At 59.3% G+C, this 24693-nt stretch overlaps 1 protein-coding gene across 1 annotated transcript; it reads right to left on the minus strand.

Annotated features, from left to right (window-relative positions):
• Positions 1-312: 312 nt before the first annotated feature.
• SORBS3 (sorbin and SH3 domain containing 3) lies at positions 313-24693 on the minus strand. The gene is made up of 21 exons (XM_040971260.1): positions 24587-24693; positions 20432-20588; positions 20148-20265; positions 18720-18913; positions 17070-17133; positions 13613-13651; positions 13128-13194; positions 11151-11241; positions 10876-10968; positions 10709-10762; positions 9984-10070; positions 9472-9518; positions 8902-9041; positions 8647-8696; positions 8488-8534; positions 8210-8324; positions 4369-4494; positions 3224-3556; positions 2746-2849; positions 2461-2567; positions 313-913 (listed from the first exon to the last, which is right to left on the minus strand). The coding sequence occupies exons 1-21, from the start codon at positions 24691-24693 to the stop codon at positions 852-854; spliced, it is 2202 nt and encodes a 733-aa protein (XP_040827194.1). The 3' UTR covers positions 313-851.

Below are 24693 nucleotides of genomic sequence, written 5' to 3' on the forward strand. Positions count from 1 at the left end.
GCCCAGGTGCGTGCTGTGTCTGCTCCTGGTCCCTGGGGGCTGAGATCTTCACAAGCGATAGCACCCCTTCTGATACACACATCTGCACACACAAATACACCTACAAATAGCTATATGCACACACATACACACACAAAACCGCCCATTCCACCTGCTTGTCCACGCAGAGAATTCCCAGGCCTTTCCAAGCCCGAGCCCTCTCCTACTTTTTCCCAAGGAACAAGACCTGGAGGCAAGGTCCCTGGAATCCTGATTTATTGTCCATTCTCTTCCAGAGGGCACCTGGACACGGGGCGGGACAGCGGAGAGGCAGGAAGGCAGCCAAAGCCGGTGTCTCCCTGTGGGACCCCTGGGCTGCCCCTCCTCCCCCACCGGGCGTCACAGCAGAGGGTGTGTGAGGGGCTCAGGCAGGGGCGTGGGACAGCCTCTGCCTTCCACCTGCCATTCCCCTGGCTCCGCTGGAGGCTGGAGAGGACGGGATCCCGCCCAAGGCAGAGGTGGCTTTTGGTCTCCACTAGGCTGGGAAGCTGGCTCTGGTTAGCGGGACCCCCACGGGGCAGAGCTGGGTGCCCCGCCCTGCTGGAAGCAGCACTACGGGGGGTCTGGGACACACGGGGTCTGGTCTCAATAAGGCCTGGAAACAGTCTCCACTTCAAAGCAGACCTCTGTATTTGAGCGTCGGGTGGGCGAGGGGGCTCTGAGGGAAGGGCTGGGGGGCATTGTACGCAGAGGCCGGGAGGGAGCTCGGGTCCTGGGGGGAGATGAGGGCTCCTCACTCCCACCTGTAAGTGCTACTCTGCCCACCCCGTCCCCCCCCATCCTGGCTGGCTCCAGGCTGCCATGGGGACTGCTCACACCGGAGCTACGTAATTTCCAGGAAACGTCCCAAACTTCTGAGTCCTGCGGGAGACACCTGTGAGAGAGGAGAGACACAGGACGCTGGCAGCGTGGTGCAGCACGCTAAGCCTCCACCTGCAGTGCTAGCACCCCAGGAGGTCACTGGTTCGAGTCTTGGTTGCTCCGCTTCTGATCCAGCTGCTTGTGAATGTGTCTGGGAAAACAGCTCAGGTTGACCCAAGTGTTTGGGCCCCTGCACCCACATGGGGGAGACCTGGAGGAAGCTCCTGGCTCCCTCTTGGGCTGACTGTCATAGCCATTTGAGGATGGAAATATCTCTAAGTTCCTCCTCTCTAACTTTGACATTTAAGTAATACATTAAAAAATAAACTTGTTAAAGTTTGGCGTTTGGGAAGCCAGGTGTGGATTCTCTCCTTATCTCTCCCGCCTTCCCCCAGGCACAGGAATTAGAAAAAAGAAAATGTGGAAATAATGGTCTCACCCAGTTTCCCCTCACTCTCAACCCTTCCCGCCCTCATCAACTATGTAAACATCATCAAAAATAAAATTTAAAGCAAGGAAAAAAAGACACAAAAGGGCATTGCCTACACTTGTTTTGGTGTTTAAGCAGGAATGCGGGTGGGGGAAGACTCCGCCCCCTCCTGGCAGGAGCCAGGACTGCAGGTGGAGTCAGTTTCCAAATGAAGGGCAGGGGGCAGGATTTGAACTCACTTGCCTCCTGCCTGCCCCCTAGCGATAGCATCTCAAAAGTCCTGGCCCTCTGGGCTGCTGCGCCCAAAGAGGATCCTGGGTCCTTGCCACGGAGGAACACAGGACAACAAAACGAAGTGACTCAGTAAACTGGGGCCCTCTTTCCAGGCTGGCACTCCAATTCCCCAGGGGCAGGCGCTGCTTGGTTTCCGTGACCCGTCCCTCCCAGGTCCAGCTCCCCTGACCTGCACAATGTCTGAAGTAACAATCTCGCCATGCACGGGCCAGGGAACTGAGGTTTCCACTCATGTGTGGCTTGTGCGGTCCGATCACCCCAGATGGAGATGTGGGGACAGTCTACACTGCTATTCCGCCACAAACCGTGCTTACATCCGGCTCCAAGGCTTCATCTGCTGCTCCCCACCCCAAGCCCAGCCCGCCAAGGTACAAGCCCGGAGCCAAGATGGCGCTCCGGGAACTGGGTGTGTCCCGGGCCTGACTCGGCAGCCACATCCTGGGACTCCCATCAGAAGGGGTCAAGGGATGCTCCCTCTGTCCACTCGGGCCCTCCAAAGCCTTTAAAGTTGGGATCTGAGCTAGGGCCCGTCCAACTCCCTTGCATTCCTTAAGCCAGCTCTGAGGGGCCAGTTACGGCAGGGCGGCGGGGATCAGCAGGTGCCAGGCCTCCTCTGCCCCCACCCCGCCACAGTATAGCACAGGGCAGGACATCCTGTCCTGGGCCCAGAGGGACCCCCATCAGTAATCCTGGAACGGCTGCCTGAATGTCCTGGGCCCCAGCCCTCTTCAGAGCTGGCCTTGGAGGTGGGGAGGAGGGGAGGGGACAAGGATACCCAGGGCCACCAGCCTAGCCGCTGCAGCCCCTTCTCTCCCACCCCGGCCCCGCCCACGCACCCACAAACCAGCCGTCGTCACACTGCTGCATGACGTCCACGCGGTCTCCCTCCCGGAGTTCCAGCTCGTCATCGTTCTGGGGCCTGTACTGGTACATGGCCCGGTACCTGTGTTGGGGTGGAGGGCAGGCCGGGGAGTCATCACTCCCATCAGGGAGCCTGGCCTGCAGCACAGGCTGGGTCTCTACCCACACCACCCAGGGTGGCAGGCAGATCCCAGTGTTACCACTCACTGGGAAGCCCACCCCAACGCCCACCAGCCTAAACCCCCTGGGACGGTACTCACGGGGTCCAGTGTATCTGAGTGGTGTGCGGGGAGGGGGTCCCTAAGTCCAGCGGGCGGCTGGAGCCCCGAAGATGGGACACAGCTGGCCCAGGGGTGCCGAGGCTCTAGGGGTGTGCAGGAAAGGAGGCAGTTCAAGGGCAGGAACGGGGCCCTTCCCCGCACCAGTGCAGCCCCTGCTTGCACACACCCAACTCAGCCAGCAGCTGGATTGTCAGTTTTCCTCCACAGCTGGCTGGGCTGCAGAAGCACCTGACTGGAAGCAGGGGATGTGCTGCGAGGCCCCTGGAGAGGTCCCAGGTGCCCCGAGAAACCCACTCCGGGGGAGCACAGATCCCGGGGCACGTTGCGCTGTTCCTCCCCCAGGCAGCCAGGAGTCTGGGGCCTGAGCTGCGATTCCAAGCGTAGGGGCCCACACTCAGCTCCCAAGCCCAGGCCGTTTGGGGGTGGGGAAAGAACGCTGCCCGGTAACCGGCCTCACCTGCGCCTGCGCTCTGGGCTCCTGGGAAGTAAAGGCGAGGCTGGTGCGGCGTGGGGAGGTGCGGCCTCCCCAGTCGGTGGGGTCGTTGGGGCTGCGCGGTCCGGAGGGCGAGGAGCCCGGCTGCCGGGCCAACCGGGCGGCCGTGGCGGCAGCGGCGCTGGGCAGGTGGGGAGAAGCGGTGGGCAGCTGGGAGCCTTCATCGCACACCCGGAGCCGCGGCTCGCGGCTCACCTGCACGTAGCTGGCCGGAAAGATGCCCTGGCGGCCCGTGCCGGTGATGCGGCCCTCGTACCAGCTGTCATTCACTTTGCGGATCAGGCAGATGCGCTCCCCCTGTGGGCGGGAAGAGGTCAGGAGCTGGCAGGTGCACAGGGGTCTGACCTGGGCTATCCCAGACACCAGCACAGCCAGGAAAGCAGAGGGCTCGGGATGCCAGCTCTCCTCACAGTGTGGAGCACTGGGGGCCTCGCTGGGGAGCCCACCCAGGTTCCCAGCTTTCTCCCCTCAGAACTGCAGTGGGAGGGACGCCTGGTGAGGAGTGTAGACCCAGCGAACGTGTGCCAAGTAACGCCGGGCATCCCTGGGTAGATGGTGGTTTGGGGGTGGGTGTGCTGTGTCTTGAGGGCACTAAGGCCCAAGGGGTGGGCCATGGGGCGTGTCCTCAAGCCCACCTGGGAATGGCAAAGCCTTGTAGGGCAGTCACTGCGTGCCACCTGGGCAGCTCCCTGTGGGGCAGGAGGTTCCTCAGCACCCTCCCTCGTCCTGACCCCTCTTTTTCTGGGTCGTGGTCACTCGGGGCTGTCATGGCCACTGCCCCGGGGCGGGGGGAGATCAATTCCTTGTGTTCTGCAAACTGTCTCAAGACACTATAATTAAAACAGAAAAGTTGCAACAACAGCCCGGTGCATGCACGCACATGTGACTGCCTGCCGTCTGATAAACACCCCGTGACACATCCCAGCCCTTTTCCATCATCCTGTTCTCTTAAAGGTGCCGCGCACCTGTAGCAACATCCAGTCAGCTTCTAGAACGGACCGGATGAAGGAGAAGAGGAGATAGCCAGAAGAGGGCACGACCCAACTCTCCGGCAAAGTCTGTAGTGGCACTTTCGCACACCTTCACCTGCCCCCACCACCCCAGCCCACCTTGCGGAAGGAGAGCTCCACCTCCAGCTCCCCCTTGAAGGTGTACTGGGCCACGGCCTCTCCGTATTCTACCACCTGGTAGGTCGGTGGCTTGATGGGCTTGGGGATCTCATCGGCGGGCAGTACCTGAGGGGAGAAGAATCTTTGTGACCGAGACGCAGCCAGGGGGCAGGAGGCTGGGATGCCAAGGGGGCCTTCCCCTGGCCAGAGAAAACACAGAGTTCAGGTCCGGAGAGCAAGGCACAAGCCCTGGGAGTGCAGGGGACTCGGGGGCGGGGGGAGGTAGAGTCCGCGGAGGCCGGCGTGGTGGTGGGCATCAGGTGCAGTGCAGCCGAGGTGTGTGGGGCACGTGCTGCTGCAGCGCAGAAGGGCGTGTGCGAATAGCAGGAGCCATTCCAATGAGGAGTTGAACTTGGGTCAAATGAAACGTTCTCTGGAGCAGGCAGCGCCTGCCAGCATGTCCGGAGAGCCGAGGACGTGGCACTGGACCACGGCTGGGGACCAGGCGTCCCTGCCTCAGATGTCTCGGTTCCTCCTCTCTCTCTCCCTCCCACCCAGGTGCCCAGACTCCTCCCCTCTCCCCACCACGCCTCTCTCTGAGCTTCACCTTGTTCCTGACCATCCAGAAGCCAGTCCACTATGTCCCGCTAATTTGTCTATGGGAAGGATTTTGACAGAATCCACAGGAGAGGAATGGAAAGACCACACCCAGGCTTTCCAAAGTCGGAACCGGTCTTAGATGGGGGTGCTGCCCAAGGGGATGCGAGGACAAACTTAGGCTAAAGCTCGAGTGGGAGAAGCATACACTATTGCAGCTCACTTGCCAAGAGGCCCTGAGGGACCCTCACGGGCACAGGATGCTAATCCATCCATCACCCACAAGAGAGAAGGCATGAGCTGCCCTAAGACACAGCCTACGGGGGGCAGACCATTTACAGCAATCACAAGGTTAAAAATCAGTCCCTTGGACCTGGCACAATGGTTAAATCCACACTTTGCAAGCACCAGGGTCCCAAATGGGTACAAGTTGGTGTCCTGGCTCCTCCACTTCCCAGCTTATGGCTTTGGAAGGCACTAGAGGATGGTCCAAAACCTTGGGATCCCATACTCTCAAGTGGGAGACCTAGAAGAATCTTTTGGCTCCTGGCTTTGGACCAGAATCAACGCCACAGACATCTCAGCAGGTTCAGCGGACTAGGCCTGATCGTGACTCACAAAAGGGAGCCAACTTCCTGTTTGCTGGGTGCTAGAACTGCTGTGCTCAGAGACACCTGTCCTAAGCGGGATGAGGCTCCCAGCATGGACCAGTGCAGGAGATGTAACACGGCATGGCCAGCGTGGTCCTGAAGACAAAGAGGACCCAGGCCACGGCCATGGCCACCCACCGGAGGAAGGGGTCCACTCACAGTTACACAGAGGGCGTGGCAGTGGCAGATTTTTGAGGGGAAGGGGCTGTTGAGGTGGGAGGAGGAAGCACAGGCATTGCGCTTGCTGTTGTTCTGGAGGCCAAGGGACGATGGTACCTGCTTTCTGGGAGTGTACTATGAGAGTCAATGTGTTCACAGATAACACCCACGAGTGTTTTCTCTCACCCACTTAGAGTCTGCTCACTGCTCTTATCAGACCGGGCAAGGTCATGACAACTTGTAGGCACCGACCTTGAGGTTCCCTTTAAAAAAGATTTTATTTGAAAGTTAGAGCTATTAGCACGTGGTGGGAGGAAGAGAAGGGAGAAGGAGAGGTGTGGGGGGGGGGAAATAAAATGGAAATAAAAAAAAGAGCCAGCTGTAGAGAGGGAGAGGGAGAAAGAGAATATTCCAGTTGCTGGTTCACTCTATACATGGCCACAATAGACAGGGGGCTGGGCCAGGCTGAGGCCAGGAGCCTGGAGCTTCTTCCAGATCTCCCACACGGATACAAGAGCTGAAGCACTTGGGCCGTCCTCCGCAGCTCTCCCAGGTGCAAGAGCAGGGAGCTGGATGGGAAGCTGAGCAGCTGGGTCATGAGCTGGCGCCCACATGGGAGGCTGGCATCTTTACTCATTAGCCACATGCCATCCCCCACCTTAAAGTCAATTTGGCTCCTTGTGATTGGTTTTTTTTTTTTGGGGGGGGGGGATGATCACAACAAAGCTTTATTTTAAATGAGAGGCAAGGCAACTGACTGACCTGTCGGGGTGACCGGAGTGTAGCGTAACTTCCTTCCTACAAATAACTTTGATAGTATTGAAAAGAATGCATTGCCGTGGTTAAAACTCCAAGACCCTCAGATAAGCTGGCACCTACCTCAGTTTAACTTGAACTCAATGGGGCCTATGTTGTGAAATAACATTTACATAATTAAAAAAAAGAGATTATTTTATTTGAAAGACAGAATAACAACCAAGGCATAAGACAGGGCTACATCCCCGAGTTTACTCCCCAAATGTCTGCAGTGGTGGGGACTGGTTCAGAACGAAGCCAGGAGCCTGCAATTTCCTCAGTTTCTCCCACATGGGGCCCAAGTGCTGCTTCTCTGGGTGCAGGAGCAGGGAGCCAGATAGGAAGTGGAGCAGCCGGGACTCCACGCAGCTCTGGTGGCATGGCTGGCAGGGGCTTAACCCAAAGTGCCATAACAACCAGCTCTTTGTTTCATTTTTCAATTCAGGCTTTTTGCTAACATTTTGAGGGTCCCTTGTACTTTGTGAAAACTGCTGGCTCACAGAGGTCATGATGTGGGCGGGGAAGGCCCAACTTAACGATGCCTATTAGATTAAGATCCTAAATGACCAAAAAAAAAAACCATGGCCACAGACAGAGCCCAGCGCAGGAGTCCTTGAAGTTGAGTGAGAAATAAAAATTTTTTTGTCTGGCATAGTGGCAGAAGACACTGCTACGATGCCCACATCCTATATTAGAGTATATCAGGTATATTACAGTATTATATCTATATATATTACATATACATTAGATATATGTTAGGTTTGGGAGCCAGCTCCAGCCGGCCCTGATTCTAGCTTTGCTGTTCCATGTGCATCCTGCATGCTAGCAGGTAGCAGGTGATAGCTGGGTCCTTGAGACCCTGCCCTGGATGTGGGAGACCAGACCAAACTCCTTGCCCTGACTTCAGCCTGTTCCAGGCTGTTCTCGCTGTTGACAGGCGTTTGCGGAGTGAGTCAACGAACAGGTGATTTCTGCCAACCTGCCTTTCAGATACGTTTAAAAAAAAAATTCTATTTAAAAGTCAAACTTACAGGCTGCCTTAAAGGCAGTGTCCATTGGGAAATTGACAGCATTAGAGTGATATATTAAGAGGAAAGAGCGTCAAAAAGAGGATGCAAGACTTCAACTCTAAAAATTTAAGAAAACGATGGCTCAGCGGATTAAACCACCCACTGTGCCACCAGCATCCTGGCTGCTGCTCCTCCCATCCAGCTCCCTGCTACCGCACCCCGGAAAGCAGCAGCAGCTGGCCCACGTGCTTGGGCCGCTGGTACCCTCATGGGAGACCCGGATGGAGTTCCAAACCCCTGGCTTTTGCATGGTCCAGTCCCAAATGTTACAGCCATTTGGAGGGCAATCCATGGGAGATCTCTGTGGGTCTCACTGCCTTTCAAACAAAGGTCCTCCCCACATTTCCACCCCGGGGGCTGGGCTCCACCCTCAAACATTTCCTGGCTACTTTGCGGTGCACTGGGCCTATCCCTGGGGTGGGGAAGGACGGGCAAGGACCTCCACGGGCATGGACCCTCACATCTTCACAAGCTCAGGAAGCCCTAAGTGGTGTCTTTTCCAACCCACCTGAGGACCCTCCGGTCCTCTCAGCCAGTCTCCCACCAGGATGTCCCACCCCTCCGGCTCACCTCCACGTAATTGGCAGGGAAGATGCCCAATCGGCCGTGGTGCTCCCCTTCCAGCCAGTTCTTGTCCACCTCCTTGTGGATGTAAACGATGTCACCCTTCTGAAGAGTGAGCTCCCTGCAGGCCACAGCGAGGACAGCAAGCTGAGCCCTCCCCAGCCTGCCTGCCCCCAGACCCACCCACCCCTGCCAGGTGCAGCTCAGTCCCACCACCCTTGGGGATTAGGGAAAGTGGGGGAGGGCAAGGAGGAGAGAAGGGGAAGCCAGAGGAAGGAGCTTACTTGGGGGACTGTGCCTGGAAGTCAAACTTGAGCCGGGCGGCTTTCCTCTGGGCAGGGGAGGGGACAGAGTGGAGCATGTCCATCAGGCAGGTGGCAGACCCAGCTAAACCACCACTGGGGGCCACCCCCAGGTCCGACCTGCTCCAACTGCCCCCTTACCTTCTCTTCTTTCCTGGCTGGGCTGCCTCCCCTGTCGGTGGCAAGGGGGTCTATGGAGAAGTGTCAGATCAGCCTGGGGGACAGACTGCCCCCCCCCCCCAACCCTTACCCAAACGACAGGCACCCAGCGCTCTGGGAGACCTTCCTGGCACCCTCCCCACCCCCACTCGGCTCTATCACAGTTTACTGGGGGATAGGAGGGGTGGGGGAGGCACCTGCGAGCAGTTAAAAATGAGCAAGAAGATGTGGTGTCACCTCGGGCTGAGGAAGGGTAGACATAATCCCTCCGCCCCAGGAAAGGGCTTCCTGCGTCGGCCATTCTGTGGGGGCTCAGGGGTCGCGAGGATGACAGGTAAGAGGCATGTAGGGGGCCGGAGCTCCAGGCTGAGGCCGGGCTGTAAGGGGTGGGGGACACGGAGTGAGCGCAGCTCTGAGGCCCCAGCAGTTAGTGACCCGCGCCAGCCCCACCCCCAGCTCTGGTCCCTCTCCCCCGCGCTGCCTAAGGCGTCTCCCAGGTCCCGGGCTCTGGCAACAGGATGTCCCGCTTCCTGAGCAGGCGAGCAGCCGGGAAAAGGGTGAGGCCTCTGGGCCGAGGAGTTGCGGCGTAGGCGGTGAGGCCGGCCCGGCCCGGCCCGGGGCGCACGGGGCGCACGGGGCTCTCCCGGCCGCCCAGCACCGCACGACCCAAAGTCCCCCGGCTCCGGCCAAGTGTCCCCCTCCCCGGCCCCGTCCCGTGGAATGGCAGTGGCCCACGGGCCCTCCCGCGCCACGTCCCCTTCTGCCCCCGGTCCTGCACGCAGAGCCCCACTTCCTCCCGCCACTCACCCGGCTGGGGGCCGCGGCTCCGGGGCCCGTCGGGGCGTCTGCGAGCTCTGTATAGGACCAGGAGAGACAGCAGGCGTGGTGGAGACGCGGGGATCGGCGGGGGCCCAGCTGTAGCCGAGGCCGCAGCCGCCGCCTCCTCCGGAAAAAGTTCGCGGCGGGCGCGGGAGGGAAGGAGGGCTGGGCAGGGGCGGGGACGCGGGGTCCTAGAGTGCGCCGTGCGCGCAGGCCGGAGCCCGGGCGGCCGCAGGGAACGAGGTCGGCTGGGACTCGGGGGGCGCGCAGGGCAGGGGGTCCCTGAGGCTCCAGGAACGGGGTGAGGCCGGTGAGGAGCCCCGGGCGTGCAGGGCCCCGACTGGCTGACGTGGAGTTAGTTGGCCAAGAGTGGTTCTTAGGGGTCGCTGGGGAAAGCCAACGCCCTGGATTATGGGATGCAACTCCGGGGCTGAAGTCAGCCTCCCCGCCCTGCATTCCCGGCCCGGCTGCGGCCTCCGGGTTCCAGCCCTCTCTGCTACCTTGGGGGACGGCAGCCGAGTCTCGATTGCCCGAAGGTCCTTGTCCAGCTCTGCGCTCAGCTTGGCCAGCTCCCTCTCCAGCAGGACCTGGAGGTGGGGGAGTGGGACAGATGTGGGCAGTGGGCAGAGGTCAGTGCACAGTTAGTGAGGGGAGGGAGCGAGGATGGGGGTGGGGAGATCGGCCAAAGGTCTTGGTGTGAGAAGCAGAACAGAACCCTAGCCGGAGTGTGCCTCCAAGTGAGTAAAAAGCGGCTTCCTGTCAGGATGCGGACAGCTCCCAGCTGATGAGGCTGCAGGGAGCGGCCTGCGGGGGGCCTGCCACGTTGCTGCTCTAGCCAGGGCTCCCACACTTTGAGCTCCATCATGGGTCTCCCAGACACCTTGCACAATGCCTGCCTGACCCTGTGGCTGCAGGTGCCCGCGCTGCTCCCAGCCCTTCCATCTGCTCTGTCCACCCCCAGGGTCGGCCTGGCCCAGCCTTGCTTAGAATCCAGATCCACACTTGCAACAAGGTTTCCAGAGCTCAACCTATCATCCGCTCCCTTGCTTAGGTTAATACAAACTTCCTCAGAAGGATGCGCTCACTGGGCGCCATACACCTGCCGTGCCAGATGCCAGGTGCTAAGCGCATAGAGGCTAAGCCTGTGCAGTAGACTGGATTGAGTCGGGGCCCCTGGTCTGCCGAATCATGCCAGGTTCAAGGCGGCCATTGCTACAGCACTCACCTCGATGGGCTGAGAGGGCTTTTCCACAGGATCGTCCACCAGGGGCTTCTTGGGCTAAGGAGGAGTGACGGGGTTGGGGGGAGGGGAGAAAGGAGGATTTGTGTGTGCTACGGATGCACCTGCCACAGGCCGAGGCCTGCACCCTGCCCCAGGAGGCCCACATGCACCTTTTGTCCCGTCTCTAGTTCATGCAGAAACTGGTTCCAGGAGTCTTCTGCCCAGACGCTGTCTGCTTTCTCTCGGCGCCTCGGGACCGGGACCTGCACACGGAGGTCCCTGGGCAGCACTGGGGACGCTGCCAGGGGCCCACACACAAGCAGGCTTCCCAGCCCTTGCCCTTCCTCTGCCCACCGCCGAGGGTGTCGGGCTGCTGGGGCATTTGTTTGCTGTGTTCCAGGCACAGGGGCAGGCCGCGGGGTACGCAGCAGTTGGATAGGGCTACCTGGTTGGGGGGCTGGGGGATAGAGGATGACGCTCCAGGGTTGCAGGTGAAGGTGCTCCTGGGTGACTCTTCAGAATGCTCCCAGATCTTCCTGAAGGCAGGGATGGGCAGCTCTTCAGTCCCCCTTGAGGGGAAACTGAGGCAGAAGTCTTTTTTTTTTTTTTTTTAAATTTGAAAGGCAGAGTTTCAGAGAGAGAAGGAGAGACACAGAGAGGAGATCTTCCGTTCGCTGGTTCACTCCCCAAATGGCCACCACTAGTGCAGCGGAGCCCATCCAAAGCCTGGAGCTTCCCATGTGGGTCCAGGCGCTCAAGGACCTGGGCCGTCCTCCGCTGCTCTCCCAGACCACAAGCAGGGAGCTGAGTGGGAAGTGGAGCAGCTGGGATTTGAATCTGTGCCCACATGGGATGCTGGTGTCCTGAGCAGCCCGCTGTGACATGGTTACCGTTCCCGCCCCCCAGTCTGTTTTTTAAACAGTAGAATGTGCAAGAGCTTCTGGCTGAAGTCCCAGCTTCACCACTGAGTAGCTAGGTGACCTTTTGGCAAATCATTAAGCCTCACTGTGCCTTGGGCTCTATGCCTCTGCAATGGGAATGATTGGATGAGGGGATGAAGGCTGGCATACTCCTCTGCCCCACTCCCCAACCCCCATGAGTGGCTGTGCCACCCTCTGCTGCTGCCAAGCACCTGTGTGTGTGGCCTGGCTCCATGCCCACTCCTGTGCCACTGTGACAAAGCTAATTTTCTCCATGTTTCAGTAAACAGGGCTGTATCCCCAGGTCCAAGGAGACCTCCCCTGGGTTGGGGGAGAGGCAGCTGCGCCCAGAAGCCCTAGGCCAGCTGCTTCTCCATGGAGCTCAGGTCTCGTCCTGCCCCCCAGGAAGCCCCTCCTCTCTGGCTGCCTCCAACGCCCCCAGCGTCCACTGGGTGGAGCCACCGTACCCAGCTTACCCCCTGGTGGAATGTCTGACCCAGGAGTTCAGCATTCATTGGCTGTTCCTCTGGTTCTGACTTCAGGAACAAGAAGGGCGATCACAAAGAGAATTTGGCATTCCTGACCTGAGCCGACTCTGGTCTCCACTACAACCTATGTCTGACTGGTGTATGCATGGCCCAGGCAAGACACACAATATTCCTCTGGGTCTCCCAGTCACCTAATGACCTCAGCTCCAAAGATGGGCGCGGTGAGGCCCAGGTGGGGGCGAGTCAGGATTCCTGGGAGCCAGGAGTTGTGCACTGGGCTTGAACACACAACTCTGGACCCTAAGTTTGACCTCTTGGGGCTGGTGCCATGGGGTAGCAGTCTAAGCCTCCCACATGGATGCAAGTTCAAGCCCCAGATGCTCCGCTTCCCATCCATCTCCATGCCAATGTGTCTGGGAGAGCAGCAGTAGGTGGCCCAGATCTTTGGGCCCCTGTACCTGTGTGGGAGACGCGGAAGAAGCTCCTGGCTCCTGGCTTCATATCGGCTCAGCTCCCAGTATTGTGGCTACTTGGGGTGTGAACCAGCAGATGGGAGATTTTTCTCTCTGTCCCTCCTTCTATATAACTCTCCCTTTCAAATAAAAAAATCTTAAAAAGAAAAAAAAAAAAGCTTGACCTCTTCAACTCTGCCTTATTGAGGGGGCCAAGAGCCACAGTCCTAGCCAGCAGGTAGGGCTATGCTAATGAGCTGCAGAGAAACAAGAACGTAGATTTGATTGAGGAGCAAAGTCAAGGTTGGTTGGGTTGGGTGTGGGTGGCGTGCACCAGACAGAAGGCTCTTTCTTCGCCTCCCTCTGCAGCCTCGGATGGAAGCCACAGGCTTCGGAGCTGATGGCCGCAGTGGTGATTCCGGCCACCCCACCCCACACCCACGTGACCTCCTGGCCACCTCTCCACCGCCCAGCCAGCCTTGCACCAGGGGCTGTGCAGGCCACTGTGGCCACAAGGGGGCACCAGTCTCCGCCCACCTGCACCTGCCCAGTGCTTGCTCACCGGTTGGAAGTCCCCACCGGGCTGGGCCTGCAGCCGGGTCTTTGGTGGGGCGCTGGATGTCTGGGGTCTGCAAGGTGAGACACAGGAAGAAGCTGCTGAAGGCTGGAGAAGCCAAGCAAGCAGGAGCCACGCAGGGTGGTCGCGTGAGGGTCCCGTGTCTGCATCCACACCACCTCCTGGGTGGCTGGCTCGTGGCAATGGTGCTCCCAGCTGTTCCTCCACTCCCAACAGCTATCCAGCCTGTACTAAACCAGCAGTGTAGTTCTGGGCTGGGTAGTGTACCCATTTTGGAGATGAACATAGAGAGGTCTAAAGAAGCCACACTCAGAGGGTTTGGTGGAGGAGCCCTGCTGGGATTTGCTTAACTCCCACCTCCCTGGGTGGGGGGAGGGAGCGGAATGAGGAGCCCCTGGGAAAGCAGCTACAGGAGACCCGGCCGGCTGCTCTAAGCCACCTTGGAGCCCCGGATGCCCACACCCCCTCACCTTTGAGCGGTTCCTCAAAGGTCCAGTCCGGCTGCAGGTCTGCGGAAGAAAAGCAGACAGGCACCCTGGGAAGCCGGCCTCAGCAGCCGCCCCTGCCCCCAGCCTCCCTCCCACCCATGGCACGGTGGGGGTGCCGAGGGCTGAGTCAGGGCCTCAGGAATGCCCCGAGGGAGGGAAGGAATTCGGAGGGCAGCTCTCAGGAGGGCTTGAGATGCCTCTGGCACACTCGGAGACTGAGCAGCCAACCGGGCAGCAGAACCTGGCCCAGACCTTCCCTCTTGCTCCCTCCCCTCCTCCTGCCCTCTGCTGACCCCTGCCAGGCCTGTCCGCATTGGCAAGGCTTCCTGGGGGCTATCCTTTGTCTTTCTTGTCCCCTGCTCCTGAGCCATGTGCTACGCACCCCTTTGCCCCAAGCCTCAGAGGTCACTGGCTGGGCAGTACAGCCATTTGCCCCCTGGCACAGGCCTGCTGGCACCCTTCTGGTCACAATCAGCCACCTCCTTCTTCCCAAAGTCTGTTCTCTCTCTTGGCTCTAGGGAGCCCCAACTGAGTCTTCCTCCTGACCCCTCAACCCTGGCTATACCTACTCAGGTCTGGAGGAGAGTACTCCTTATCTCTCCATCACCCCTGGGTCTTACTGTCTGATCTTACAGATTTAAGAGGCAGTTACACACACACACACACACACACACACACACCCACCCATCATCTACTGATTCTTAAGCCGGCCTTAGATTGAAAAATACTCAAAAAGGCGGCAGGGGCCAGCATCATACCATAGTAGTAGCTCCCCCTGCAATGCCAGTATCCTATATGGGTGCCAGTTCATGTCCTGGCTGCTTTACGCCTGATCCAGCTCCCTGCTGGTGGCCAGGAGCACCCATGCTCAAGTCCATAGGACCGTGCACTCATGTGGGAGGCCTGGAAGAAGCTTCTGGCTTCTGATTTTGGCCTACCCAGCTCCAGCCATGGCGACCATTTGCAGAGTGAACCAGCAGGAGTGGAAGACCTCTTTTTGTGTCCTTCTCTTGGCATAACTCTGCCTTTCAAATACAAGTAATTCAATCTTAAAAAAAAAAAAAAGGTTTGCTGAGAGCCAGCACAATAGCTCAACTGACTCACCCTCCACCTCCAAGTGCCTGGGTCCCCTATGGGCACTGGTTCGTATCCCAGCTGCTCCAATTCCCTTCCAGCTCCCTGCCTGCAGTCTGGGAAAGCAGCAGAGGATGGCCCACGGCCTTGGGCAAATGCTCCCATGCAAGAGACCCAGAAGTTGTTCCTGGCTTCCAATCAGCTCGACTCTAGCTGTTGCAGCCACTTGGGGAGTAAACCAGCGGAAGCAAAATCTTTCTGTCTCTCCTTCTCTCTGTAAATCTGACTTTCCAATAAGAACAAATAAACCTTCAAAAAAAGTGGCTGAGTCTGCGCTGAGCGGCTGTAGAGTTGCACTTCTTGCTGCTGTTCCCTGGACGGCGCAGCACCAGCCATTCACAAAGTCCGCTAACGTCAGGCGGACGCAAGGATGCACGCACTACGGCAGTTTATACAAGCGGCTTTGGCACCTGTGGATCCGGGTGTCCTTGGGTGTCTTTAACAGGTCCCCTGTAGGTAGCCATGGTGCCATCTGAGCCGTAATCTTGGCCTCCATGAGATCTGCTGCAGAAACTGACTCACCAAGGCCTTTCTGAGGCGGAGTTGGTGCTGTGGTTCAGTGAGTGAGACTGCTGCCTGGGACAATGGCATCCCCAAAGAAGAGTGCTGGTTTGAGTCCTGGCTGCTCTGTTTCTGATCTAGCATCCTGCTGATGTGCCTGGGGGCAGTGGAGGACAGCCTCAGCGCATGGGCCCCTGCCTGCCACGTCGGACTGCTTCAGCTGTTAGGGCCACGTGGGGACTGAACCAACAAAGGGAACATATTGTGTGTGTGTGTGTGTGTGTGTGTGTGTGTGTGTATGTGTGTACATGTGTGTCTTTTTCTGTCTCTTCTGTGCTTCTGTCTGTTGCTCTCTCTTTTTTTAGATTTTTAAAAATTTATTGACAAGGTAGAATTACAGAAAGAGAGATCTTCCATTCGCTGGTTTATTCCTGAAATGGCTACAGTGGCCCGAGCTGGGCCAGTTTGAAGACAAGAGCTAGGAATTTTTTTTTTTCTTCTGGATCTCCCATTCTCCCATATGGAATCAGAGTCCCAAGCACTTGGACCATTCTTCATTACTTTCCCAAGTCATACGCAGAGAGCTGGATCAGAAGGAGAACAGCCAGGACTCGAACTGGCTCCCAAATGGGAACCTGGTGCTGCAGGTGGAGACTTAAATTGCTATACCACAGTGCCGACCCTCTTCTTTATGAAATTAGGTAAATCCTTTAAAAACACCCTTTCTTGGCTGAATCCAAGAGGCCTGGGTGAAGGCAGCTGGCATGAACCTTTTTCGCTGTCACTGTCACGGCACGCTGACCATGACCTGACCCTTGCCACTGTGACCTGACTGACTCTCCCACTGCATGTCCCCGCCCAGGTACTCCCTGCTGCCCCACACCTGCCCCACACCTGCCCCACGCCTGCCCCACACCTGCCAGGCAGGTTTCTCCCGCTGGGTCTTTGGAGCGCCCCCTGCTGGACACTCCTCCCCTAGCTCTGCACAGACTCTGCCCACCCCAGGCTCTGTGCCCCAAAGCCACTTTGCATCCTGGAAGAAGTTCTCAGCTCCCAGCACTGTCCAGCACCCTCCCGCCCCATCCCTGCTCCCAACAGTCTTGTTTTACTCTTCTCCCTGGCCCCTCCCAGCCATATCCAAGCTCTCTCCTCTGTCCACCTCATACCCCTTGCCTCTTCTCTCCCAGCACTCACAATAGTGCTCAGATTAATGGGCTGCTGGCCAGTTGCCACCCCCTCCCCGCTGGCTGCATTTTGGGTAGTGACAGCAAGCAGTACGTGATGGAGAGATGCCACTCCTGTGGTCAGGGCACGGGGGGGAGAAGGGGCACTGCAGCCTGGCAAGGAGACCCGAGGCTTTTCAGGAAAAGGCTGTTGGCAGTGCCTGCAGAGGACACTGGGGAAGAGGCTGGCTGTGGATGCTCCCAGGGGCTGTGTCTGTCCTCATGGACAGACAGGGCTCCTTCCGCTCGCTCTCATTGTCATCGTCTCTCAGAAATAGTTACACCATTCAAGCAAAATGAAACCCACTGGCCAGGCTGGTTTAGGGCAAGGATGCCTGTCCATTGCCCAAGGACCCCTGACCCCCGTTCCTCAGTGGCGCCAAGAGAGCTGGCTGCTCAGTGGAGGAGCAGGAAGGTTTCGGGCGGGACAGCACATGCATATTGCGGAGGATGGCGCGGGGGGTGGCGTCAGGAGGCCAGCTGTTGCGCCCTGTTTAGGAACCATTCCCCACAGAGCCCAAGGGCATGGCGGGGAGTGCCCCCTTGTCTGGCTGGGAGAAGATCCTGGGAGGGTGTCTTACCTGGCACCTTCCGGTGGATCTGCTGGAACATTCTGCGGTACCAGTCTCTGGGGCTGTCGACACTCTGGGTTTAGGAAACAGAGCATCAGAACCTGCCTGCTTGCCCCCACGGCCAGTGTTGAGCCTGCACAGCTCTGCCCTGGTGAGCTGCCAAGCCCCTCCTCCTGGACACCCACTGGGGCCCAGTGAGCAAGCTCTGAACATTCGCTGTGGGCCCTTGCTCGGGGCAGCAGCGTCATGCCGTGTGTGAGAGAAGGGTCCCCACCAGAGGAGACACATTGAGGACCTCCAAGATGTAGGATTTGTGGTGATGTGGGTATTAAAAACGAAACTATTTGAAAGGCAGAAAGAAAGACTCTTTTATCCTTTGGTTCATTCCCCAAATGCCCCAAACAGCTGAAGCCAGGACCCTGGCACTCATGCAGACCTTCCACGTGGGTGGCAGGGCCAGTGTTTGCACCATCATTTTCCCAGGAGCCTCAGCAGGACTGGAAGTGACACTTAGTGTGCAATACCACCACACCCCCCCTTCAATTTCCCATATCCACATTTCTAGTGTTTCTAAAAATGATGTGTATTTCTGTGTTGCAAAAAAAAAAAAATAGTAGTAATTGGGGCTGGCGCCATGGCATAGTATATCAAGTCTAACTACAGTGCCTACATCCCATATGGGCACCGGTTCTAATCCCGGCTGCTCCACTTCCCACCCAGCTCCCTGCTTGTGGCCTGGGAAAACAGCGGAGGATGGCCCAAGGCCTTGGGACCCATGTGGGAGATCCGGGAAAAGCTTCTGGCCCCTAGCTTGCTTCAGCCTGGCATAGTCCCCGCCACTGTGGCCATCTGGGGAGTGAAGCAGCGGATGGAAGGTGTCTCTTTGTGTATAAATTTGCCTTTTAAATAATAACAAGTCTTTAGAAACAAATAGAAGTAACAATGAAAGGGCGCTACTTCCCCCACGAGTCTCACTTGGGCTGCTGCAGCCTTGGCTGGGGTGGGAAAGAGGGGGTTACCTCCTCCAGTGTCTTAGGGAGGGAAGGAGGAAGGGCAGGGCTCGCCTGTCCCAACTGGGTTCCAGGATCCCTCTGTGGCTGCCGCCCGACGGACAGACAGACCGACGGGCCTCATGGAGCAGAGGGTTAAGCCTACAACGGCAGCATCCTCTGTGGGCACTGGTTCAAGTCCCGGCTGTTCCACTTCTCACCCAGCTCCCCACCACCATGCTCCTGGGAAAAGCTGTGCAAGCATGGCTTAAGTCCATGGGTCTCTGCCATCCATGTTGGGAGAGCCAACATGGCATTCCAGGCTCCTGGTTCCTAGCCATTCAGGGCGAGAACCAGCAGATGAAAGAGCTCTCTCTACTGCTCCCTACATCTGTCTGTCAAGTAGATCTTAGAAGAGGAAAGAAATGAAATGACAGTCTGGTGGGATTGTAGGTAAGAACCTCAGCCCCGCCCCTGTACACGTGCGCACTGCTTGTGCAACTTAGCAGCCCAGGATGTCCGCAGCCCCCCCCCCCGCCTGCTTCCACCTGTGCAGCCTTGGTGCCACCCCTCCCCCACCCTCCCCTGTAATTCGCGGTGGTGGGGTTCAGTGTAGGTCCCTGGTCCCCTACTCTGTCCACGATCCACCCTCACCCAGCCCTGAACTCACGGAGCGGGGGGCGATGGGCATGCCGCTCTCATCCACTGGCCCGATTCCCTCATACTTGACCCAGCGTTTGTCCCGCCGCTTGCTGTCCTTGGTCCACGTGGCTGACCAGTTCTGGGGATGCTGGGAGGCAGGGGTCTTCGGGCTGGTAGAGGGCCTGTTCCCGGGGCCTGGCCAGGTCTGATACCAGGCGGGGTCTGTGGGGCAGGTGCAGTGGCGCATTAGAGCGAGGCAGGGGGATCCCCACCCGAACCTGCCTGTGTCCCTTTGGCAACGGGACTATCGATCCCCGTGTGGGTACAAGGTCCCAACATCTGGTTTGTTGGAGCAGCTGGAGCGGCCTCCGCAGGCCTGTCTGCACCACAGGCCTCTGTTTGTTTACTTCTTAGTTATGGGGAATTAAAGCGGATTTGGTTTGGAGACTTGCTTGGCCGTCCCCACCCCCTCCTGCTGTGTCTTGAGTTTCCCCAGAGGAGGAGGAGGAGGACTGGGAGTCATTACGCTGCAGCAGCCAGGGTGTGGCTGCAAACGACACTACGCTTGGAGGAGACAGACCTGGAGTCAGACTTCCTCCACCTGCAAAACCAAGCAAAGCTCCCTAGCAGCCGCGTGACCTAGGGGGTCAGTCAACCCGCTCAAGATCTCAGCGCCCCTTGCGCAAACCCAAGGGGACCACAGCAATGAGTCTCCCGGGGAAGGCCAAGGCAGGGCCTCTGTCAGCCCCCTACTCAGCAGGTGCAGTAGCCTAGGGGCCAGGCAGACAAGGGCTGGGGTGCCAGCTCCTTGTCTGAGACACTTGGGGACTGTCCCATCGTCGCTCACATCGCCAGGGTATGCAGTGACTCGATGAGCAGAATCTTGGGAATTATCTGTGGTGTCTAGTGCACACTCCGAGCGTTGGGCAGTTATTCGTTAGGCAAATAAAGTCCTTTATACAGGGCCTGCCTCAAGGGAACAGTGGGTGAGGAATGTCCCCCTTCTCTGAAGGTGGGGTCCTGGGTATGGAGTGTCCAGGCTCATCAGGAGCCTTGAGCCAAGGCTGCTAGGCTGGGTATGGAGAACCCCATGGGAGCCACAGATGCTCATATCCCTCTACCCTTCCATCCCTGATTCAAGGAATGCCTGGCCTGCTGGAGGAGGTTTCTCCAGCTGCCCAGCTGTGGTTCCTGCAACTTCCTTCCTCTGTCATTGCTGGGACTGACGGGACAGGGTGAGGCAAGGGAAGGGATGCGTCAGCCTCCTCTCCCTCGGATGTCTCCTGCAGGGTTCACAAACACAGGGAGGGGTCCTTCCGCAGCACTCAGAAGCCCCTGGGGAGCCTCCTCTGGCTTGAGACCTCCCCCACCCTTCTCCCATTGCCCTTGCCACACACACACACACACTCGAGGCTTGTGCCTGGGGCTCAAGGGCCACGTGTTCTCACACACCTACCTGGGTGCTGGGCAGCATCCCTCCTGGGTGGGTAGTAGCCATTGCACACGGTTCTGGGCGCAGGATCATGGAACTGGAAATTAAGTGTGTTGGAGCCACCGCTCCGGATCACAGGCACCTGTGGGAAGGGGCCGGGAGCAGCAGCTCAGGGCCCAGAAGGTGGGAGGGATGGCGACATTGGGCACAGCCCCACTCCCCACCTCTGCTAGGACCAGGGCTCCAGGGTCGGCCCTGCCCCCAGCCTCAACCTGCTGCTGGTGGCCTCACAGTGCCGCCTCACTCACCCGTGTCCCCCGGGATGATGGTCCCACAGGGGCCCGCAGGTGGCTAGGGATGAAGTCATCCAGGCTGAGCCCGACGGGGAGGCTGCAGGGTGCGCCCTGCATGCTGGTGTCAAGGTCTGAGGGCTCGGGGTGCGCCCTCTGCTCCTCTGTGCGTCCCCTGGGAGGGAAGGAGGAAGGAAGGGAAAAGCCCTGCTGGGCTCCAGAGCCGCCTAGGCCCTTTTGGCTCAGACCTGGAGGCAGGGAGGAGGGGCTGGTTATGGCAAGGGCTGGGCCCAGCTGGGTGGGAGCTCAAGGACCCAGGAAACAGGGCCACTCCAGGCACCCGCCTCGCAGGCTGCCCGTGCCGGCTCCCAGAGGCACAATGGGCTGCTTGTTAGGGCCCAGAGCAGGAGCTCCGGGTGGAGGGTGGGGAGGGGAGGAGGAGGAAGAGGATAGGGAAGGCCAGCCAGCACCCGGTGGCCTACAGGCCAGCCCCCAGAGCAGCCAGGGAGAAGGCACTAGGAACTGGGGCGGCGGCAGCTAGCAGAGGGCACTTTGTTTCAGTTCCTTTGCCTCCTCCAGACTCTGCAGGAACATCTGCTGGCTCAGGGGCACTGGGCAATCTCTCCAGCTGGTGGGGGTAGGAGGTGCTGGCCAAGGGCAAGGCCAGTGCCCACTTGCCTGCCTCTGGGGAGCAGCCAACAATACCCCTCCCCCCCATCCTAACAGGGCCAGGCAGGAGGTACAGGGGGGCAGCATTTCCAGGCAGCACAGACCTTTCTCCCTGTGATCTTAAAAAACTTATCAGCTCCCTTCTCTGGCCTCCTTCCAACAGAATGACAACTCCTGGTGCCAGGGAGGGGTGGGGTGACAGCAATGCTGGGCCTGCTCAGGCTCACGCAGGGGTGGAGCTCAGTGCCCTTGGTGGTTCTCCATGGGTGTGCGCACACGCACGCACACACATGCACAACACACCCTCTCCACACTTTTTCCTGCACCTCCATGCCTGTGTGCCCCATGTGAAGGCTGAGGTCAGGCCAGCGGGGAGGGCGAGGCCATTTCAGGAGCTCAGGAGATGGAAGTGCAAGAGGACCAAGAAGGGGTTTTTGGGACAGAGGGTGGGGGTGAGTGTCCAAGGGCTGTGATAGTGGCTAGCCCCTCCAGATCTGTGTGGGTGTGTGGCATCTGAGGGGGCTCCCTGGGTGCTGCTGCTGGATGCATGCGTGGTGGACCAGACGATGCAGTAGTGATGTGACCAAGATTCCATGGACAAAGGCGGGGGGGGGGTGGGAGGCAGGCCACCAGGAGACCATGTGAGCCATGTGGGTGGGCACAGGACTGTCAGCTGAAGGCAGCTCGGATGTGTGGTGGGCAGTCACATGGGCAGTGCCAGAAGGCACTGGGAGATACAATGGGAAGCTGTGATGCCTCCTTAGCTGGAGCTTGGAAGCATGGTGACACTGGCCAGGCTGAGGGTAACTCCTAGTGTCTGGGTGGAGGAGGGGGAAAGCCCCTGCGGCATCTGTTTGGGTACCGAGAGAGAGAGAGAGAGAGAGAGAGAGAGAGAGAGAGAGAATGAGGCTGGGGGAGGGGCAGCTCAGCAGCTGGATCCAATTAGGATCCAAAAAGCAAAACAGGCCGACACACCCCATTCCTGTAGCTCTCCTGGGGGTGGGGAAACTGAGACAGTGCCGAGCAGAAGGGTAGGAGGGGAGCCGGCCAGCCCCTGAACCCCTTTCACTGCGAGCATGCCCACGGGGCAGTACACATAGGGTGCCAAGCTGCCGGCTCAGCACCCATGGTCCCCACCGTCAGCTGACACAGTGCGCAATTCTCCCCAGTCCTCCATGCAGCTACCAGCTCAGGGAGGACCACCCCGCAAGGGGTCCTGTTTACAAAGTTGCAACCTGCACCCTCAGCCTTTTGCTGCACGTGACGCCCCCTCTGGCGCCTGAGGCGGGTGGCCAGGAGAGGGGGGGTGGCCAGGAGAGGCCGGGTGGAGTGCTCATCAGTTGTCCCGTGGCAGCTCTCCCACGGGGACAGCAGGGCCAGTTCTCTTGCAGGATGCAAGGGTGTGGAATGGGGTGAACATCTCTGGGGATCTGAAGATTCAGGCATTTTCCCCTCTTTGCCCAGAGAGCTATCCTGACCCGGGTTGCTGGAGCTAAGTATCCTTTAAGCTCATGTGCACGGGGCTTTGGAGGAGGGGCACATTTTCTGGATGCGGTGCAGGGGACTTCATATACTTCGTACAACTTGGGAGTTTGGGACCAGACACCCCTTGGGTAGAGGGTTGGGGGGACGGGCTCTGTGCCTCCCATATCCACCCGCCCTCGACCGTGGGTCCCGCCCCCGTCGCCGCCACCACGCAGTGCTGCGCCTTCACAACTCTTCCCCCTCTTCCTTCCCCGCACCTACCTTGCCGCCCGGCGAGCAGGTGGCAGGACCCGAGGCTGCCCTGGAGTGCAGGAGCATCCCTGGCTGGCTCCTGCCTGGCGTGGCAGCCGTGAACCCTGGCCTCGGCGCTCGTGACCGGGTCAAGAGAGGGGCTCGGCCGCGCGAGGAGGAAGAGGAAGGCGGGAGCGTGTGAGTGGCGCGGTGCGGGCGGAGTTTGCGTGTGGCTGGCCGGCGGGCGGAGCGGAGGGGCCTCGGCTCCCCTTGCTCCCTGCGGGGCGTGCGAGCTTTGGCGGTCCAGAGCGCCTCGAGGACGCTGGTGGCCCCCTGCCCGAGGGGGGCCGGGCTGGACCGGCCGGCCGGTTGGGAGGCGGCGCCGAGAGGGATCCCCGGGGAGCCCGCTCTGGTTTCCACAGCTGCCCTACCCGGTCCCCCCACCGCTGGGCTGGCGTCGGGAAGGGGGCGGGCGGGACGCCGAGGGCCACTCAGAGTTTCCAGCGACATTTCCAGAGTGTGGGAACCGAGGTTGCGGTGCAAGGGAGCCGGGGACGGACTGGATGAGTGTGATGGACGGGAGCGCGCCAGGAGGTGAGGGAGTCCCAGGGAGCCCACTGGACTGAGAGGTGGCCGCCTGCCAGGAAGGGGGGGCTTGTGGACCGAAGGAAGGCGCCCCCAGCCACCTCCGCCGCCCTCCACGATCGGGAGGAGTCGGTGCGTGCAGCGGCTGGCTGGCCCGGAAGGGACAAACACACGCGCGCGTGCGCGCGCAGCATTTGCACCGAGTGACCCACGGGGCACTCACACGAGTACAAATCCCGAGGAGGAAATGGAGGCCCTGGGCGTGCCGCACCCCTGCAGAGGACCAGGGCAGGGTTAGGAGGGACTCGGGTGTTCCCATACACTGCACTTGTTTGGATCTTGCTGCTTTCCTGCTGTCACAAGTCCCGGGGGCCCCGCCCACCACTGGCTTCCCCCTCCCCCACCCCTCCCATTCCCTGATGGGGCCCTCAGTGTGCACTGCCGGTAAGTTTCCAGAGAGCGAGAGTTCTCAGGAATGGTCAGGTATAGTGGACACCGACCCTGGGGGGACTTCCAGCCTTTGCCTGGTCTCTGGGACCCTCAAGTGCTCAGAGCCGCCAACGACCAAGGGGCACATAGGAGCTGGGCACTGTCAACCCCACGTTGGGAGTGATCCATCCTTGGATTGTGAAGGATGACAACATTTATGGCGCCGCTCCTGGGGGCTTTGATTTGGCAAGAACTGTGCTCAGTGCACAAGGAGGGGGTGCAGCCCTGCTCCCCTCCCCTCCGCTGCTGCTAGCGCTTTTGGCTCCCCCGCCCCTAAGGCTGAAGGAATAGAAGTTTGGGCTCAGCAGCAGCTTGGAAGCCAGGCGCTCACCAGCTCAGTTCCCCCCTGGGGGGCATGCCAGTTTGCCAATGTGGCTGCACTGGCAGACTGCAGGGACCTTGGGATGCACACACAGGCAGCAGAGTTCCAGGCCTGCCATTTGTCTCTTTGGCCAAGCTGGTAGTGCACTGTAAAGTGTGTGTTACGTGGGGTGGGGGGTGGGGGTTGAGGTCGTTCTAGGAAAATCTGGCTTGCTAGGGAAGCATAAGGGCCAGGGATGGGGTGGGCAAGCGTCATTGGTCTGCAGAAGACAACCGTGGGAGAGGGGGGAGTTTGGGGACACATCCTTGGCGCCACCCTCTTCCTCCCTCCCTCCCTCCCTCCCTCCGAGACAAGTTTGGTTGCTCATCTCCCTAACCACGAGCTTGTCCCACCTGTTGGGGTCCTTAGGACTAAGACAGGCCATATCGCTTTCATTTTCTTCCTTGTTCTCCAAAGACGTTGAGGCTGAAGATCTTCCGGTGCCCGGAATCCTGGCCAT

This window comes from Ochotona curzoniae, unplaced genomic scaffold (genome assembly GCF_017591425.1).
Source record: "Ochotona curzoniae isolate NIBS_2020 unplaced genomic scaffold, NIBS_Ocur_1.0 contig_21, whole genome shotgun sequence".
NCBI classification, from domain to species: Eukaryota; Metazoa; Chordata; class Mammalia; order Lagomorpha; family Ochotonidae; genus Ochotona; species Ochotona curzoniae.

Bases quoted from the DNA above. Each gene is read 5' to 3' on its own strand.
- SORBS3 (XM_040971260.1), bottom strand. From the start codon at position 24,693: ATGGCCAGGATTCCGGGCACCGGAAGATCTTCAGCCTCAACGTCTTTG. The intron at 9,519-9,983 runs GTAGCAGAGAGG...GGTCCTATACAG, and splicing joins CTCGGCTGCCGTCCCCCAAG to AGCTCGCAGACGCCCCGACG. The intron at 9,042-9,471 runs GTGAGTGGCGGG...CACCCCTTACAG, and splicing joins GAGCCGCGGCCCCCAGCCGG to CCCGGCCTCAGCCTGGAGCT.